The sequence below is a fragment of the Suricata suricatta genome, chromosome 2 (assembly GCF_006229205.1).
Source record: "Suricata suricatta isolate VVHF042 chromosome 2, meerkat_22Aug2017_6uvM2_HiC, whole genome shotgun sequence".
NCBI lineage: Eukaryota > Metazoa > Chordata > Mammalia > Carnivora > Herpestidae > Suricata > Suricata suricatta.
In genome coordinates, this window is record NC_043701.1 from 81,903,503 (window position 1) to 81,924,866 (window position 21,364).

General features: G+C 40.3%; 1 protein-coding gene across 2 annotated transcripts in view; it reads right to left on the reverse strand.

The window, feature by feature from the left end:
- Positions 1 to 21,364, reverse strand: part of SLC25A13 (solute carrier family 25 member 13) — a 182,519-nt gene that overhangs the window by 135,515 nt on the left and 25,640 nt on the right. For both annotated transcript variants that reach the window (XM_029929328.1, XM_029929320.1), the window contains exons 2-3: positions 16,820 to 16,873; positions 7,910 to 8,052 (exon numbers count right to left, since the gene is read on the reverse strand). In XM_029929328.1, the coding sequence (XP_029785188.1) occupies positions 7,910 to 8,052; positions 16,820 to 16,873 (197 nt within the window). The remainder of the gene's footprint in view (positions 1 to 7,909; positions 8,053 to 16,819; positions 16,874 to 21,364) is intronic.

A 21,364-nucleotide genomic window follows, 5' to 3' on the forward strand; every position in this document is an offset into this window, starting at 1 on the left:
AGAAGTGAAATCAACACCCAGCCATTAATCAACCTTTTCCCAAATTAAAAAGAAAAATAAACCCAGGCACCTGACATTCCTAAAGGTTCTCTAATATACCAGCAACATAATACAAACCTTTTTAAGAATTCTTTTTAATTTGCTCCTTGCAGACAGTGTCTAGCCACCACATTGCACGCACCCCCCTATGATTTCAGACATCAAATATTAACACAAAGTGAGAAATGCAAAAAGAAAGGGGGTTAATCAGACACCTTGAGAGAAAGAAAAAAATAACACTGATTCAATGAGAGCTGCTAATGAGGCTTTTTGTTTTGGTAGATTAATTTGGGAGTCTGATGACTAAGAAGAAAATTTAAGCTTCTCAGGTGACTGCTGTTGATTATTATCAAGTTTTTTAAATGAAAGAGATGCCTTTGCTTAATTCTATAGTTTATGAATTTCAGGTGTTTATCTGAAATCCGCGTCCACCCCAGTATGTAGAAAAAGCTCCTCATTAGCAAATTGAAAGACCTCCTCTTATTGATTCCGTATTATATTTGATGGATGATGAACATTTCAGGCTGTGAACTGCTGATATTTAAATACATTACCCTAATACTCTTTAAGCATTGCCAATTGTAAACCTCATTAACTCCCAGCATGTGGCCAAGGCCTGGATTTCATCGCAACAACCTCACAAAGTGAAAACAGGTATATAGAAATGATTTTATCATCAACAACATTATTATACCCTCCTTCACCTTGTGAAGTATTTAAAGGCCATACTTCTTTCCGCCCACCTCAGATTAAGATCAAACATGGGGAAGGCAGAAGACAGACTTGATTTATACAGCCACTCATTTTTAAATGAGGCCTTGATTTCTTTATCGTTTTTTCTTTAACACCTTTATTCCTCATGCCTCAAAATGAGAATTGGTCCAGGACTGATTCTCTGTACTCTGAAAAGAATTCTTTGCTGAATATATTGCTATCATTTTGATTCAATAAACCCAAAAGGTCAGGACTGTGAGGCCCTACTTTCATGGTCTGTATTCATAATGAAAATCAAGGTCAAGCGAGCTTTTCTCTTCTGCTCCACAGGTTTCTGTCCTCCCAGAGCTCTCTGTAGGACACCTGGGATACCGTGGGACAGGTGTACCACACCAAACTCCCGACCTGGCATTGTCCCCAAAGTAGGGACTGAGATGGTTGGTAAAATGGACATGTCAGCTCATTAAGAAATCAGGATTTCTGGGGCGCTTAGGTAGCTCAGTCAGTTAGGCTCTGATTCTTGATTTTGGCTCAGGTCATGATCTCCCAGTTTGTGGGTTCAAGCCCCGTGTCAGGCTCTGCGCTGGCAGCACAGAACCTGCTTGGGTTTCTCTCTTTCTGCTTCTTTTTCTCAAAAATAAATAAGAAAAAAAAGAAACCAGGGTTTCTGATATTCCTCTTTTCTTTTTTAATTTACATCCAATTTAGCTAGCATACAGTGCAATAACGATTTCAGAAGAAGATTCCAGTGATATTCCTTTTTCCAAAAGAAAGCCAACTTCTGTTCTTGCATGGAGTGCAAAGAGGTTCCATGCCTGAGATGGAACACTTACACATGATCTCAACAAACCAATTAGATGCCACAGCCGGCCAAGGCCTACCCACATAGACAGAGGTCAGTTTATGCCAGGCAATGAGCATCCTGAGCCCAAGAGACCAGGCACCCAACACCTCCAGCTTATTCTGGCCCCACTTAGTCTCCTCAGGTAAGAAGGTCATGTCCTAGGAGAAACAGCTTTTGAGTCCCGGCTCTCTCTAGTGAGATAGGGGTTAATAATAAACAACAAACAGAAAACACGTTTGCAAAGCTCAAAGGGACATACATAAAATTTTTTACTTGCTCTTGGTAGACAGATGTGTGAATTATGTATACAAATTACCCTTGGATGATATACAAAGAAAGCTTCATTCCCATTTTAAACAAAAACATAATGATAACAAATCTAAAATGCAGATCAAAAATAATACAAGCAAATCCAACATCAAGCACGGAGCTCATACTAGTTAGCTAAGATAAGAGGGTCTGGAGCCTAGAAGTTCTTAGAGAGCCTCCTTCCTTCTCCTCCCCCTCCTCCTCTCCTTTCTCTTCAAATGCTACCACAAGCCCTCCTTACCCATGAGGTCCAGCACACAATAGGGTTCCAGGACTGGGCATTCAAAGTTTCTTCTTATCTATCTCAAGCAACTTCACAAATTGATTAAACCCATTATTAAATCTATTAAAACAGTGGAATTTGGGGAAATCTAAACACAACAGGCAATTAAAAGAGAAGTGGGGAAATCAGAGAACATGAGTGGGCTGTACCACAGGCACATCGTGCCAATCCCCAGACTCAAATTATCCTTTGATGGCTCTTCACTGCTCTCAAAATAACGGCCTCCAATCCTTTGTATGAAGTACAAGTTCCTACACAGTGTAGCCACAGCACACCACCCCCTCCACTATGCCCTGCCCTTTCCATGCTCCTGGAATGCCCACCTCCACATTATGGAATAGGAGCAAGCACCTCACAGAACAGAAATCTGTTCTCCCCAATGAAAACACTGAATCAAAACCAACAGTGCCCCAGAGAATCCGAATCTCTTTACCATAAATTCAAGCAGTGCACAGGTGTTTAGTTTCCATTCCTAGAGTTCAGCCCAACCTTACACATAAGTGAAGCCTCCAGGGAGGGGCTGTGCCTTGCAGAGATAGTTTGCAGAAGTTTCTGCCTGGAAAATGTCGGGATCTAGACAAAAGTTACTACTGGGGAAAAAAAAAACTGTTCAGGATCAGGCTGGTTGGTTTCCATCCCCCGCATGCTCTTTGCAAGGACAGGCTTTCTGAACCACAGAAAAAACAGCTCTGTGAGGGTGTTAGTCTCCTGGGGCTGCTGTAACAAACTACCATAAACTAGGCTGCTTCACACAACAGAAGTCCATTCCATCACAGCTCTGGGGACCAGAAGTCCAGGAGCAAGGTGTCAGCAGGGGAGCGCTCCCTCCAAAGGGAGACTCTTCCGGGGAGAATCCTTCCTTGCCTCTTCCAGCTTCTGGTAGTCCCAGGGTCTGTGTCACATCTCTCTCTACTTCTTCTTAGGATACTTACAACATTTAAGGCATGGATAAGCCAGGGTGAGCTCTTCAAGATCCTTAATTTAATCACATCTGCAAAGACACTTTTTCCTAATAAGGTCACATTTCCAATTCTAAGGATTATGACTTGACATCTCCAGGTGGACACTATTCAACTACTACAGTGAGTAACCTAGAATTTGAACTAGAGCTTCCATTCCTCAATACTCATGGGCTCTCATAATTTAAGGGAATAAATACATTTTAGTAGATTAACTTGTGTTTGGTCAACAAATTGCTGTGAAACAGAGGCCAGACACTGGACCAGACATTGGAGATATTAAAATATGCAGGATCTGGCTTATCCACTCCCAAAACCACAGCTGGTGGACCATTACGTACCTAAAAATGACTATTTTAATTCACCATGATATCTGGATCAGCATAGCTGCCATTATGTTGAAGTCTTAAAGTTACCAATCTATAAGCAGGTTTTCAAATTTTACAATTATTATGCACTAAAACCCCTCTGGCCAGCCAAGCGATGTCATTATAGCCAAAAAGAGCCTGGCCAGACAAACGGAGCCCATGTCAGGGGTTTCCCTTTGTTTGGTGTGTGTGTTGTACTTCCAGGGGCCAACACGTGGCTTCACCATGTAATTTTTTCAAGAACAGCAGTTGATTTGGGAAGATGATTTGTGACTTGTGAACTTGATAAATGCTATGTTTCCAAAGGGAGGGGAAATGAAGGCATTCGCAGTTTTACATTGAGAACAGAAGTACAGTTATACCTATTTGTGAAGTAAATACTGAGGAGCTGTGGGTCAGGATCAGGGTCAGGGTCAGGGAAAATGGCACATGAGCATCTGAACAGTCTGGGGTCTCAGGCACATCTCGGCTCAAACACCGGCCGTGTGCTACTAGCTCAGAAAGCATAAACAGTTTGGACAAGTTCTTCAATGTGCTTAGTGCTTTTGGAAAGAATTACCACACTACATATGGTGAGACTTAAAATATTTCTACCCGTGGGTTCTTTCAAGGGAATTAATTAAACAAAAGGAAAACTATACACTGAAATAACTCTGTAAGGGCATGATTTCCTAGAGTATAATATGTAATCTCATAGAAAAATGATGAAGCTATCTAACACTGTTAATGTGAATAGCATATGGAAATATGAAAATTGGTATACTCTAAAAGATTAAAAAAGAACTGCAATTAATATTTATTCAGATTATGAAAAATATTGATGCAGGTTTACAAATCATGGAAGATACTAAAAACCCTCTAAACAATCGTGTTGGGATGAAAAGATTATGGGTGGTTATTTACCCTTTTGAAACTCAGGTTTCTGCAACGGGGGAAAAAAAGTCACAGGGCAACAGATTGAGGCCATCTAAGATTTTCTCTGTTACAGTGAAATACTGGGATTTAAGATGACACAAAATCTGAAAGAAAATGTCAAGTTAAAGAGGATGACGAGATTATGAGAGAAGAGGCAGTTTGAAACACTAGAAAGGCCAAGGTCTTTGGAGCCAGACAAACCTGGGCACCTTTGGGGGGCAAACTGCTTCACCACTAAGAGCCTCAGCTGCCTCATCTGCCAAACCAGGAAAACAAAGCCCGCATTGGAGATCTATGACAAGATTTTGAAAAAATATATATATATGTACAACATATATTACACATTGCTGTATCTAACTCAATCAAAGGCTATTGGTTTTGGAGCATGAATGCAAAAGTAAATAGGAAAAGCATGTATGTTAATGGGGATGGAGATGGGGGACAAAACATTAGAAGGTATCACAATTATAGAAGTTAATACCCATAAATATATTAATTAGGAACTGAAATATTCACTGAAAGAGTTAAAAATATAAGAAAAACAATCCTGTAATGTTAAATTTAAATAAGAAATGTCATTATGAAGTTTTGATTTTTTTGAAGTATATTTCTCTGTTCTTTTTCCCGAGAAGCCAGAGAAGTAGTAACAAACTCTTAACAAGAAGCCAGGGCTCAGTGCTTGGTTTCTAAGCACCATTCCCAATCTAAAGGAACTAAGACCTCTTGAAGGGAACAGTGATTTTCAGGTTAGATGCAGAAACACCTACCCGGAGCCTGGAATGGCTGATTCGCCAAAGCAGGAGCACTCAAAGGCGAGGGCATGGGAGCGAGGATCAAGGGGCTCCCCTTGCCAACCCTGAGAGAGTCTGGGCATCTAAGAGAGTAACAGTAATAGATTATACTCCACGGAATTTAAAATGAAAACGTCCAAGAATTTATACTGATAAGAAGAAAGAAAACAGGATGGAAGAAAGGAAGCTTTTCTTTAACAAAGGAAATACAGGAGAAATGACAGAACTAGAAAAATCACCCCTTTTCAAACCGCACCGTGATAGCCAATTCAGGAAAGGGTCATCGTGGATGCTAACACTAGTGGATGAAAAGTTTGTGAGAAACAGGATATGTACATGTTCTCAAAGTACCTGTTCACTAATTACAAGCAAAAATTATTGTAGATACACAATCCAGGGGGTCGCCACTGTAACCAAGTAATCAAACTTAGTATCGCTGATGCTGTGACAAGATGTTTCTGATGAGGTATAGCAGGTAGTACAGGATCCCTCGCAACCTGCCCTCTACTGTGAACCCAGGCCTGAAGAAGCAATCGGACGAGTCCAGAACACGGGACATTCAGTAAAATAACTGTCCCAGGTTTTAAAAGCCAATATCATGAAAAAAAATTAGAAAGCTGTTCTAGATTAAAAGAGATATAACAACTAAATGTAGTACAAGAACACTGTCTGGATCCTAGATTTACAAAGAAAAAAACACCCACACAATGAGCTGTCTGAGGTGGGAGGCAGGTGGAAAGATCTAGTATATGGGAACACAGAGTGGAATTTTGAAGACACCGCACATCATTATTAATTCTCCCGGTGGTATGGCGATTAGGCAGTCTCCTACTTATTCTTGTTCTCCTATGTTCTAATTCTTAAAAGATAGATGCTAAACTATCATGATGTCTGCAATTTATAATCAAATGTTTCAACCAAAAAAGAAAATTATGTGTGTGCATATATTTATATGTAGAAAAAGTGTATGTGTAAAAAAGAGAGGACAAAAGTGGCAAATGTGTTAACAATTGGTCATTGTACATGAAGAATATATATTGTATTTATTATATTCTTCTTTCAATGTTTCTGTAATTTAAAACATGTTTACACTACCAAGTAAGAAAACAAATTGATTTTAAACCTTGAATCACATTCTTTCTTGTTGCATTTGAGCTTGGTCACACTTCCTATGAATCATATACATACGAGGTATGGAAATAACCAAACTCCTCTGTCCCTTCCCTGCACGCGCATGCGTGCTCTCTCTCTTCCTCTCAAAATAAATAAATAGGGGCACCTGGGTGGCTCAATCAGCTAAGCATCCGACTTCAGTTCAGGTCATGATCTTGTGGTCTGTGAGTTTGAGCCCTGCGTTGGGCTCTGTGCTGACAGCTCAGAGTGGAGCCTGCTTCTGATTCTGTGTCTCCCTCTCTCTCTGCCCCTCCCCCGCGCGTGCTCTCTCTCGCTTTCCCTCCCTCCCTCTCTCTCTCTCTCTCTCTCTCTCTCTCTCTCTCTCTCAAATGAAAAAATGTTTAAAACATTTTTTTAAACTTAAAAAAATACATAGGCAAATAAATAAATAGGGAAGTGCTGGTAAAAACCTGAAAGCATTTATAGTATATCAATAAGTTTTACTTTGGTTCTATCTCAACCCAGTGCCATGTGGGAAAATCAGACAGGTGACAAACAAAGGTGTCCCATAGCTAGAAAACTCTGCTCCAGAATGCAGGTAAGTGCAATCTATCAAAGGGGGTGCTGACACGTAGCAAGGGTAGAAGGCTGGGTCTACCACAGTTTATCTAGAAAGACTAGTTCTTGGAGAGTAAATGTGGCTATTAGGGGACATTATTATTTGTATTGGGAAGATTTTGGAGCCCAACACTCTGCACCTAATGGTAAATGCCAACTGCAACAAGCTTAGGAAAAGCTCATTTTTAAAATGTGACACACTGGTGGTGGGATGGGGGGGTGGAATCCAAAGGCACTGTGTAAAGATTCATTTAATTTCATATGGTCTGTCTCTTTCCAGTTTGGGTAGAATATCTTTCTTGGAGATTTGGAATCATCCTATTATTCTGTCTGTTAGATTCACACGACTTAATCATATAGATTTCAAAAGTTATTTGAGCAGAGGGAAGGATCATAGAGAAGTTATATTCATAGAGTTAAGTTTTACATTTACTCAAAATTTTTACAGTTCCCTTGAAAAATACCAGTATATGTACAAACACTCTGGTTTCTCTCACACTACTCATTAACTATAAGTTTCTGGTACTGTAGGGGCGCCTGGGTGGCTCAGTCGGCTGAGCATTCAACTTCTGCTCAGGTCATGATCTCATGGCTCATGAGTTCGAGCCCTGCATCGGGCTCTGTGCTGACAGACAGCTCAGAGCCTGAAGCCTCCTTCACATTCTGTGTCTCCCTCTCTCTCTGCCCTTCCCTTGCTCGTGCTCTGTCTTCATTAAAAGTTTCTGGAACTACAAGCTATCTTTATTATCAAAAAAAAAAACTACACATATACACACACAGACTCCTCAACTGTGATAAAGATATTATTTCTAAAATGCTTATTTAAATGTTATAGGTAGAGAAAATGGCTCTTAAGAGATGGGAAGGTATTCAGTGACTTCTTAATCTTTAAGACAACAGAAAGCTATTTTGAACAAAAAAAAATTAATAAATGAGATAATTAAAAACAAACATACCCATCTTTGGTCTGATCCACTACACCACTTAAAAGTTCTACAGTCTTTGGGTTAGGCTGGCTTTCTCCAAAAATGTTCAAATATCGAGTGACGAAGTCATTGGGAGACATGAAAAATTCACCATTTTTTTCAATGCTTGCATACTGTATAGGAAAAAAGAGAAAAGATATTTTACCTTCAAAAGCGTATAATCATGAGATCAATATTTGATAAAGTTGAAAATATTCAAGACAAATCAAACATTGTTTTTGGCAAGGACATAGAGCTTTAAAAAAAACCCACAATTAACTGTAAAATCATGGATGGAAATAACCTAATTGTTTTGCCCCCATTCCTGTTTCAAGGGTACCAACAATGCAAGAAAGGAGGACAAACAACCTAAACTAGAAAGCAAACTATGAACTGCACGGTTTCTTGTGGGACTTCAGGGAAGAATGTACGCAAGGTTGCTCTAGAGTGGAAGAAGTAGGTGGCACTCGATGCTTGTTCAGTGTTCCTCTTGCCTTTGGCGACACATTCCAACTCCCATAAGCAGGAACCTGCTCATTCCTGTTCCGTGGAGCCCCTGGGGCCGCAGGAGGTGCTGAGAAACCACCCGGGGATCAGAAGGTATCCTTACGGAGAAGAGAGCCTCTTGATCCTGGGATGGAAGAGGGGAGGTGAGGACTGTGAGCCACACGAAGAACAAGGCTGGATGAGCGACAGGAACCACAATGGGGCCACGGTGAAGTGGGGAGTATAGTGGCATGAATGGCCAATGATAGAATCTCCACTCCTTCCGCAGCTCCAGCGTTAAGTCCCATTAAAACTGTTTTTGGGCACCTGGATGGCTCAGTTGGTTAAGTGACCAACTCTTGATTTAGGCTCAGGTCATCTCACCGTTCATGGGATTGAGTCCCACATCGAGCTCTGTGCTGACAACGAGGAGCCTGCTTGTGAGTCTCTCTCCCTCCCTGCCCCTCAAAATAAATAAATATAAAAACCTTTTTTAAAAATCCTTTGTTATTTCTACATTTTAATTCCAATGCAGGATAAACTCTTGCGTAGATGCTCAGTAACAGACTCTGGACTCCCTCAGGCCTGGCTAGGCCTAGGTTGAGCCTGCGCTGAGCTCTGCATCTGCCTCTTAACCACCTGCATGACCTCAGGTAAGTAAAGCTTTCTGGGTCTCTAGCTCCTCACCTATAAAATGGGGGTAACAACATTGCCTGTTTCATAAAGCTAATGCTAGAAATAAATGAATGGTCATGCAATACACTTAGCACAATGTGCTACACACAATAAGCACTTTATAAATCTTCTGTATTACCAGTTTTAACATTTTTAGCATGGTACAAAAAAAAAGCTCAAAAATAGTCCAAGAATCCCACTATTCTTCAGTTAGCATTGAAATGGCTTTTTGGAAATGTAGAAGAATTAGATTTTGATTTTCCTGAGGCAAAAGATGACAAGAAATACAAAGGAAATGTCGCTGCTAATTTCAGCAATCCTATGATTTAGAATTATAGCCATGTTTGCTGATAGTGGTGAATAATTAATTTATTTAAAAATGCAATTTAATTCTTCTCTCACCAGTAGATGTTTAGGTTATTTCTAGTTTGGGGTATTTTTAAATAAAGCTAAGGTAATCAGCTTCGTATATAACAATTATCCAAATTCCTAGCAATCTTCAAAGGCTAACTTCTGGAAGAGAAACTGTCCAGTCAAAGGAGAGGAACTTGAAGGCTCTTGATACTTATTACCACACTGCTCTCCAGGAAAGATTGTACCAATTTGCACTCCCACCAGCAGTGCGGCCGTGCCCTTTCCCCTCCTTTGTCTATCAGATTTGTTGCAAATATTTTCCCAGGTTGGTATTTTTTATATAATTGAGTCTGCAGATTTTTTCCACCTTTGCAATTTCTTCCACTTCTTCTAAGTCTAGAACTTAGGCCTTCCTCATCTCAAGATTAATATTCACCCACATTTTCTCTGAGCTTTTTTCAAGTAGGTTTATCTTTTAAGTTTTAATACATCGGTACTTGATTTTTAGGTGGTTTGAGGTCAGGATCCTCCAACTTTTGTTCTCCCCACTTAATCTCTCAGTTGTCCCAGGAGCACAAATGAAACCACTCTTGGGCTATGTTCACCACATACTCATTGCATATGGTCAGGGAACAGTGTGGCACATAAGTCCATCCTCAACACCAGGTCTGATCAATCGGCTGGCAATGAATGGCTTCCTAAGGTAGAGAGAGGCTCCCCTCCAAGGCCACCCTTGAACTCCATGGAGGAATGCTGGACGGGCTGACAGTTCATGTCATCCCAGCACTGGGAATTCTTGCCAACTGACCTGTTCACCCTTGCAAGATTACATGTACCTTCATTGCTACAACCAGAGGAAAAGCTCTATCAGGACAGGATTTTCTCCTGTCCTTCTCACTGCAGCAATCATCAAGGGCCTGGGCTGGTGGCAGGCAGAGAGTGAAACCTGTTCAACAAATATCTGTCGAATGAAAGAATGCACCACTTCTGTCTTGGGAGTTTTCTGGGCCATGATCACTCTTTGATTTTCCCCCAAATGACCTTTAGAATCACTGTCAAGCTGCTGATCCCCCCAAAAAATCCTACTGAAAGTTCAAAATAAAATTACATTGCCATACCTCTAATTCATACACAGGATAATTAAAAAGAAATAACAAGTGTTGGCAAAAATGTGGAACAAATGCAACTGCCATATACCGGTGTTATCAGAGTAAACTGTGAAACCACTTTAGAATGCTGCATGGCAACATGTACTCTAACTGAACAACCACAGAAACAGCAATTTTGATCATAAGTATGTCTAATAGAAACACGGGTATATATACATATGTGTGTGTATATATAAATATATATATATACATATACATATATACAGAGAGAGAATAAAAACACACTTTAGCATTTTAATGTCCACCGCAGCAGTATTTTGGATAGCAAAAAGATGGAAAATAACTCAAATGTCAACCAATGGTAGGATGTATAAATGAACTACTGCAGGACACTCTCACAACGGAATATAACACAGCAATGAGAATAAACACCAAGCACACACAATGTGGATGAATCTTAACTAGAGCAAGAGTGAAAGAAATGAGACACAAGGAAACGTTCTATGATTCCATTTACATGAGGTTCAAAGCCAGACAACCGGTGACCCTTAGGGGGGTGGGTACTGACTGGAAGGGGCATCAGATGGGCTTCAGGGGAGCTGGCTCCATGGTGTGCTCGCTTTGGGAGCATTAATGGAGCGGTACATTTATGATTTGTCCACTTGATTCATACCACGACAGTTCATATTAAAAAAAAATCACTGACATAATTTCTGCCCCATTTCTTAGAGGTGATAAGGAAATAATTTTATAAATGTAAGAATGTATTAATCTGAACACAGAAAACAGAGTTTCCTTCGATCTGTAAAACCAGCTCATCACCAAGGCTGGGGTGGTCTCCTTTGTGATTATAGTAAAAATATCAAAGGTTGTTTCTCTGATTGATAGATAGACAGATCATAATAAGAATATACTGACAGAGGTGCTCTAGTATATTGAGAAAGGTCCCTCAGCAGGGAACAGTGGGGCCCCTGTCAAGGGAGTGGACCACACAGCTAATACAGATTCTTCTTGGGGAACAGATTTTACAAATGACCTAAAGTCTCTCTTTCTTACAATTTTTTTGTAAGTTTTAATATGACTAAACATATGCAAGTTATATGCAAAAATGCAGGTTCAAGAGTATTCATTACTGTTGCTAGCATGGCGGAGAAGATAATCAAGCCTCCAATAATAGGAAGTCGCTAGATGAGTGACAGTAAAATCGTGTATGTGGAATGGCACAAAACAGTAAAAATACTACAGAAATGCAGTTACAGGAAAGGGTTCCTAATGCAGCAGGTGAGGAGGAAAACTGGATAAAAGAGTATTTTTTCTCCTGTTAAAAAAAAAAAAAGATTTACATACATACACAGAGACAGAAACACAGAGAGAGATGGGTATATAAAATACATATTTATATACAGATATATATGATATCTGTAAGGTGGAATCACAAGTTACTCTTCTTTATATACTTTTGCTTTTTCAACTTTTGTCAATAAATATGAATAGTTTTCTCACTTCAAAAGTTTTCAGAAAAGAATTTTTTTCCAACTTTGTTAACAAAAATTTTAAATACACAAGTTTTATTGACAAAGAATAGTTATAAAAATCTGAGTGCAACCCACTATGTATTACTACTACAAACTGCAGTATGGTCTATTCCTGTTGTCCAGTCCCTATACCCCGTTTCCCCACCTTCCACACCTCCCACGAGAGGCACTCAGCCCCGTCCACCTCCGTCCTTGTAAACAGAACATATGACCCTCTTTGGTCTCCCTTGAGCTAATGGTTTCCTTCTCAATTTCCTCATTCTTATTCCTGGCACCTCTCTGACCCAGACTATACAGGCAGTGGTTATATTTACCCCCTGCTCCCTCTCACCTATCGCAGAAGACCATTTTCATCAAGTAGTCCTTCAAATGTCTTCACCGTGCCCACTCACCGTTTCCCCTGCTGCCACAACCCAGCCAAGTCTTCAGGACCTCACACCAGGATTACGCCCAAGGCTGCCAAACTCGCAGGCCTGCCGTACCAACGAAATCTCAAACCCATCCTGCCAGTATCACTGGATTACTCGGAAACCTTCAATGGCTTCCTATTGTTTAGCAGACATGCCAAACTCCCAATTATCTTTCTGATTTTGTCACCCACACCCTGTAATGCTTGGCAGACTCCCCTGCACAGAGTTGAGTTTAAATAAACATCTGAAGAAGGAGCAAGAAGCCTTCAACCCGGAGAGAGGCTGTCTGTTCCCAAACCCATTTCTGGGCTTCCGTCAAATGTGGCCTCTCCCCTAGGACTCCCCAGCTGCCCTCCTCCCTGCCTCTCCAGCCCCACTCATCCCAGGGCTCCCCAAGTTCCCTCTCCAAGGAGCCTTCTCTGACCACTCTCCACCCCGGGGATCACTCTCTCCTGGTGGCTCCTGTGGCATTTGTTTCAACCACACACCCGTAGGCCAACCTACACACTTCCTTACCTGCTGCAGGCCTATAAATGTGGCCTCTTGTATAAAAGCTGATCTCCTTGAAGACATGGTCCCAGCTTATACCTATTTTGCACATACTACTCACCGCAGTTTCCAGGGGCTTTATTTAAACCATAAGTACTTCAATACATGTGCCCAAATTAACATGAAGCAGCACCAAAAGTGTTAGGCAGGGAAAAAATGCATGTCAACATTTAGGTTAGAAACAAAACTGACCGACCACACCTAGACTTCGACTTCCACACCCAAACAAAACCCTACCAGCCACTTATCACCAGAACAGGCTGCATAATAAACTCAAATGCCTCAGGCTAGGAGTACTGTACCTCAAGTCCATCCTATCTACCATCCCAGTGCACTGCCCAGGAGCCTGTGCTTCAGCCCCCCGACCCCCCATGGCACTCTTTGTTTCACACCTGCTGTTTCCTCTGCCAGGAACAGTATTCCTCTAGCCCACAACCCTCCTCTACCTCCCCCATCCGATAAGTACCTACTCACTGTCTAGCCTGGCTCAGACACGAGTGCTCTGTAACTTCAATGACCCTTGCTAGCAAGATGTAATTAGTCCCACATCAGCTTCCTACTAATTAATGCCATATAATGCTTATCAACCACGTTACGGCTTCTTCTTTTTTTTTTTTTTTACACTTACACACAGTGAGGTAGTAAACGGCAGGAGCCATGAATTATGCATCTTTGTATCCCCAATGCTTAACACTGTACTTAACATACAGTAAGCAACTCCCCGCCGCCCCACAAAAAGAAAGAAGAAAGTGGAATTGATTTGAGCTGTTCCTAAGGATGAAATAAAATAAGCCAGCAGTGGGCCCAGTGCAGTCCTCCGGGACCCCGCTTCCCTCTTCTTGCCTAGCTCCTCTGGCTCTCTCTGACCTCTGCAGTTGCCGACTGCCTGCTCTCAGCACATCTGGTCCAAAGGTCTACTTCCCCCAAGCTACAGAAGCATCCTCTAACTAGTTTAATAGACAGAAAGCTAGGGTATTTGTTAGGAAGACAAGTCAGGAGAAAGTCACAGGGAGTCAGCAAAGCAGGCAGGTTTACAGAGTGCTTACTGCTGATCCATACTTAACTGGAAAGACCAGCCACAGTGGAGACGTGCCTGGCGCAGCCCCCACAAACCCCGGCCCTATCCTCCTCCCACCGCAACACCCGCTGCGCCAGATGGTAAACAAGAGATCCCCCACATGAGGAGCCAAGGTGGATTTGTGTTGGTTCTACACTGCCCAGGCCCTATGAGATCACCCGAATTGCTGCCAGATCCACAATCCCTTCCAGAAACTGCTGATCGCTGTTTTCTTCACAGACAGCCCCTGGCCCCCTTCCTGGCCCCATCGTCCCCTTGGACTCAAAGCCACACTCTCATTCAAAAGCCACGCCGTCTCAGCCACCTCAAGAGAAGGCAGCACTTCCCTAGCTAGTCCCAAAGATTCTACCCCAGCCTTCAGACCCACATCCACAGAAACCTCACAGGTGACTCTCCAGAACTCTGCATGTAATTCCTTCCCTTCCTGGGTCTCCCAGACCAATATCTGCCTCCACTGTAGACCTGCCTGCTGTTGACATGGAGCAGCTGGAAAAACACGTTGTTCCAAAGCAGAATCTTAACCTAACCTAGCCAGCAGCCATGTGGCCTCAAAAAGTAGATGTAGCTTTTACCTGGAGCCTTTCCACTGAATTGTGCCAAAAGACCAGTAGGTATCCATGATGCACCACCTATTAAGACACTCTGAGTTGGAGCACCTGGGTGGCTCAGGGACACCTGGGTGGCTCAGTCGGTTGAGCGTCCAACTTCGGCTCGGATCATGATCTCACAGTTGGTGGGTTCGAGCCCCACATCAAGCTCTGTGCTGACTGCTAGCTCAGAGCCTGGAGCCTGCTTCAGATTCTGTGTCTCTTTCTCTCTCTGCCCCTCCCCTTGTCCATGCTCTGTCCCTCTCAATCTCTCAAAAATAAATAAACGTAAAAAAATTTTTTTTAAAGACACTGAGTTGTTTCCATTTTCTTTCAGATGGATGCCCACAACTATTGCTAAACAGAAGTAACAGAGTTCAAAGAATGATTATGACTTTGCCAGCTCAAGTTAACAAGTTTTATCCATTTTTCTAGGTTCTTTGGCAACTCACTCATGTGCTCTTCTTCTGTAAGAGGTCTTCCCAAACTATATCGTAAGAGTTTTATAAAATAGACCTTAAATATACATACTAACAATGTCTATATTTCCCTCATACACACCTCATCCCAATTATGGTGGGCCCCAAATGCAGAGCAACAACTAGACTAGGTAAGGAACAAAGTATTTGTTTCCTGCCCTTTCATTCTCTAGATTCCTTTTCTACTTAGAATCTCTACACAGTGTTGTCCTCTTGGGCTAAAACCAAATTTATAAAGAATTCTGCTTTCCTACACACAATCCAAACCTCCTCAGAAATCAATCCCTTTTCCTCCCCACAACACTGCTCATATTTTTAACCATTTCATTTTGAAGCCTCTGTCTCTTGTGTTGAATCATTTAATTTCAAGCATTTACTGAATCAGTATTCAATGCAAATCAGGTGCTGGGCACTTTCATCCAAGTTTTTTCACTGAATCATTACAAATTTTTGTAACTTATTATGAAAATGCTCACACATGTTCAATGTAGAAAAAATAGGGTATGAAACTCAATGATCCATCTACCAATTTCAAAAACTGTCATCACACCAACCATAGTTCACCAAAACTGGACTATTTAAAAGCAAATCTTGGACATGATAATCTCATCTGTAAATACTTCAGTGCGTATCTCTAAGAGAAGAAGACTCTTATAGCTCTCCTCATCAGATTACCATCATCCAGCCTGAAAAACCCATCGGTAACAATTCCTTAATATCAGATAATCCTGTCAGTGTTCAAATTCTCTGATTTCTCCATATTTCTTAATAGTAACACAGTTTGATGAGGAAAGTGATGCTCACAGAATTGGTAACTTTCTGAGCCATGTTATCCGGGACACCGCAGAACATCGAGTTTCTCATCTGAAGCCCTGGTCCTGTCTGTGCAGCCCAGCTGCTTTCCCATCGCGTTTAGAAAAAGCTCACGTATATGCTTTTCAAATAACCTTTATAAAAGTGGCCTTTTATAAAGATTACTTTTAATTCCAGGTAAGTAACATTACATGTGGTTCACCAGCTGGGACCCGAGGTGGACTTTTAATTAGAGTATCCTTCATTCTCGGCCCATTGTTACAGAGTAGGGGAATGTAAGACACTAAGGAAGTATGCGTATCTGTTGTGACCTAACGCACACTGTTACTCCCACTGAGGGCTCCTCACCTGGCACTACAGTTGCAATTAAATGATGATAATGACAATGACAGTAAGGACAGCGATGGGCTTCTACAAAGAGAGGCGAGGGTAGTTGTCTCCAGATGGATGAAGGACCACGGGATTTTACAAAGACCTTTAACCATCTTAAAAGAAAAACCACAAGCACCAAACCACACAGGTGAATCCAGGAAAGGTAAATGGGTCGTGAGACAAAATCCCCCAGCACCTCCTTTCTAGTATCTGACATAAAATAAGGAATTAAAATGTAAACCATATTACCATCACAAACAGTCACCTACTAGTTTCTGATACATTTCAAAAAATACATATAATTGTAACAGATCTCTTTCATAAGTCTTATGTAAAGATACCTTTAGGGATTTTTAAAAACCATAACAATGAAATAAAGAACTGTTTGAAAATAATCTTAAAAATTTGAGAACACAAATTAAATAAGAAACAAAATAGATTCCTTTATACTGACCTTCAAAAATATTGTTCTAAGCTCAGCTGGATCTGCTCTCTTGGTTAAAACCACCTATAAATAAACATAAAAATATTTATATTATTAGAACAAAGCTGAGAAATCAAGCTAGCAGACTGAAAGAAAATAAACTCCAGGTTAGAAATTAGCAGATTTCATTTTTGTAGTTAAAGCACCAAATTACCCCAGTGCATAAAGTATTCCCTGGATTTTAAATTGGACTCCTTATGTGGCTTCTAGAATGATAAAAGGCTGTGCAAGAAACCAGTAAAGCTCTTAATATGTGGTCTTTAATGAATATAATCTTTTTTTCAAAAAGTAAGTAGAAAAAAGAAAAGTTGAAACAGATTTGTAACCACTTGGCATTTTTAAACTACACAGGAGTGACCCATACCCTTTCACAGGGGAATATTAAATATATTAAGATACAACTTGTTTGTTAACTATGCAAGAGAACAGAGTTCTTAAAGAAGCCAGTGAGCAAGGCAAGTCATGTTAACAAACAAGGGAGTGACTCCCCACAGTTCCGCCAGGAACAGACATGAACGCCTGCCTATCTGGGCATGCCACGCACCCCTTCCCCGACTGTAAGAAGTCAGAAGTCTCCAAGGGTATGACTATTATTCTCCACACTGTGGAAAAACAACGGGCTACGGTTACCTTTCAAGAACAAAATGTGACAGATTAGCTCAGAATAGGTGTTGTGCTTAACTTCCCAGCCCACAAAGTCCAAAAACATCAGTGGGGAAAAAGCAAGACAAACTTGAATATGGCTACCCCAGGCCAACACAAAAGAGTCCTTATGTGGACCCAAACAGTGGGCTTATTCAGTGTCCCATCACCCAATCCTGCTGGCAAAAACCGTCATGAGACTGAATTCTCACCAAGCACAGCGTCACCCCACGATACAGCCAGGGAACAGTTCCTGAAACCACCCTAATACCAGAGCCATGGCTCTATCCACAGGGAGATTTATGCAAATTGTTCTAAATCCCTTCTGTGTGTTTGCAAAGGCTCTTCTGAGATCTTTGGACAATGTGTTCTCTGTCTCTAAATATGTAACTGCCTGAGCTTCTTGGCCTGCCACTGTCAGGAATAATTTTATTAACTAATCACTGGAATGGGAGAAGTAGTTTTTCTGAAAAGAGCTGATTGGTCACCTTGTTTCCCAAAGCAAGACTGATAACTCCTTTAATTTCAGCTGAGTACTTGCAACCCCCAATGCTACTTTTATCCATAAGATTTGGTAATGTTTAAAAATCTGAACTAGTGTTCTTTGGTAGTTAATTAAGGAGGAAAAGACAGAATGCTAACCGACCTAAGATTAATGATAGAGCCAACCTAAAGGTTTCAGGAGAAGATTCCTTCCTTTCAGGTTTATGTTCTGAGAAAGGTATAACAGGCCAAACCCCACTGGAAAAAAATGAGACAGCATAAAAATGCCTCCATCCTCTTAACAGCAGAGAAATTCGCTTCAAGTCCCACATCTCAAGACAGTCCATAAGGAACATTTTTTAGGAGGCATATGGTGACCCTAGGTACTTAGCTGAGTTTCCTTTTAAAAGCAAAGGTAAGTTTCCACAAAGTGAACTATTCTTGCTCCTTCTGAATACCACATCCTTTAAAATCTAATTATTCACTACACCGTGCACTTCATAAAGCCTTCCCTAGGCAATGCTATTTCAGAGTGAACTTCCCCTGCCCTAAATTCCCATAGCATTCTTTCATGGCTAACCCTCACATGCACATTCAGTGTTCCCCACCAGACTACACCTCTCTGAGAGAAAGAAACAAAGCTTTCACTCTATAACTCTGCTAAGATCTAAGGCACAGGAGAACACCATCCACACAGGAAGAAAATAACAAAGATTAGAGCAAAGATAAATGAAATAGAGACCAAAAAGAAAATAGGAAACATCAATGTCACTAACAGCTGGTTCTTTGAAAAGATAAACTGAAAAACCTTTAGCTAGACTCACCAAGTAAAAAAATAAAATCAGAAACAAGAAAAGACATCAACAACTGCACCACAGAAATACAAAAGATCATAAAAACTACTACGGACAATTATAGTAATAAGTGGGACAACCTAGAAGAAATGAATAAACTCCTAGAAACACATTACTTATTACATAAACATATTACAAATCTACCAAGACTTAATCATGATAAAATAGAAAAATCTGAAGAGATCAATACTAGTAAGGAGACTGAACCAATAATTTAAAACCTCCCCCCAAAATAAGTCTAGGACCAGCTTGCTTCACTAGTGAATTCTACCAACCATTAAAAGAAACGTTAATGCCAATCTTTCTCCAACTCTCACAAAATATAAAAAAGAAAGAAACTCTTCCAAACTCATGGGTCCAGAACTACCCTGACACTAAAACCAGACAAGGATGCCACTTTCTAGAAAAGAAAATTACAGGCTAATATCCCTGATAAATATATATGCAAAAATCCTCAACAAACATTAATAATAAACAAATTCAGTAAACTTGCAGATACAAAAATCAATACACAAAAATCTGTTGCATTTCTATACTCTAATAACAAATTATTAGAAAAATAAAGAAAACAATTCAATTTACAATTGCATCAAAAAAATTAAATACCAAGGAACTAATTTAACTAGGGTAAAGAATCTACACATTGAAAACTACAAAACATTAATGAAAAAACTGGAGGGGACATAAATAAATGGAAAGATACTCTGGACTCATGAATTTGAAGAATCAATTGTTAAAATGTCCATACTATCCAAAGCAATGTATAGATTCATTACAATCCCTACTGAAATTCCAATGGCATTTTTCAAAGAGGTACAATTCTATAATTTGTATGGAGCCACCAAGAACAACAACCGCAGAACACAAAAAGCAAATAGTCAAAGCAATCTTGAGAATAAAGAACAAAGCTGGAAGTATCATAATCCTGATTTCAAATCATATTACAAAGCTATAGTGAGTAAAACAGTGTGATTATTGGCATAAAAAGAGATGCATCAGTGAAACAGAATAGAGCGCTCAGAAACAAACCCACCAGTATATGGTCAATTAACTTATGACAAAGGAGTCAAAAAGAGGTAATGAAGAAAGCATAGTCTCTTCAGTAAACAGTGTTGGGAAAACTAGACAACTATATGCAAAAGAATGAACTGGACCACTGTCTTATACCGTATACAAAAATTAACTCAAAATGGATTAAAGATTTAATGAACCTAAGACCTGAAACCTATATAAAACCCTCAGAAGAATACACGGGTGGTAACCTCTTTGACACAGGTCTTGGCAATGATTTTTTTTTTGTCTTAATATGATACCAAAAGCAAAAGCAACAAAAGCAGAAATAAGTTGAGTGGGACTACATCAGACTAAAAAGCTTGTGCACAGGAAGGAAGCTATCAACAAAATGAAAAAGCAACCTATTGAATGGAAGAGAATATTTGCAAACATGTACTTGTTAGCAGCTAATATCCAAAACATATACAGCAGTCCTACAACTAAATAACATAAGAACAATCTAATTAAAAATGGGTAGAAGATCTTCCTAGAGACCTTTTTTCCAAAGACGACATACAGGTGGCCAATAAGACACATGAAAAGATGCTCAACATCACTCATCATCAGGGAAGTGCAAACCAAAACTACAATGAGGTATTACCTTATACCTTGTAGACTGGCTGTTGTCAAAAGGACAAGACATAACAAGTATTGGCAAGGACATGGAGAAAAGAAAACCCTGTACACTGCTGCTGAGAATGTAAACTGGTGAGGCCACAATGGAAAACAGTACAGAGGTTCCTCAATAAATTAAAAACAGAACTATTCCACTTTGGGGCATTTATCTGAAGAAAATGAAAACACTAACTTAAAAAGATACCTGCACCCTCAGATTCACTGCAGTATTATTTACAATAGCAAGACATAACAACAACCTAACTGTCCATCAATGGATAAATAAAAAAATTTTAAGATAGATAGAAAAAAGTCCGTATTGTGACCCAACAATTCTAAGTCATGTCACCTAATGCATATTTAGCATTTTATATTTTCAATATATGTCTATTACTTCCCAGGATCCTCATAGCAAAATCTGAGACCTGGAGAGGACATACTATTGGCACCACTCTACAGAAGAAGAAACTAAGCCTCAGAGTCAATTGCTTCCCCAAAAGTCAGATTTGGCACCAATTCTTACTTGCATTTCTAAGTGTTGCCTGAGCGGAGATCGGATCCCAAATCTTCCATCTCCTACTGAGTTGGTCTTTCCACCGAGCCACATTCCAGGCAGCTTCAAGCAGACCATAACTTATGTTAACCATTAATACAATAGATGCCTAGACATCAACAATCTTCCAGTTTCTCCGAACACCACCAATTTATAGTGTCCAATGATTAAGAATCTGGCTTTAGTATCAGGCCACCTATGATTGGTGATCAAGTGTCACTAGCTGCATGACCTTGAGCTAGATCCCTGATCTCTCAGCCTCACTTTCTTCATCTGCAAAATGGAAGTCCTGGATGGTTGAAAGAGTAGTTATGT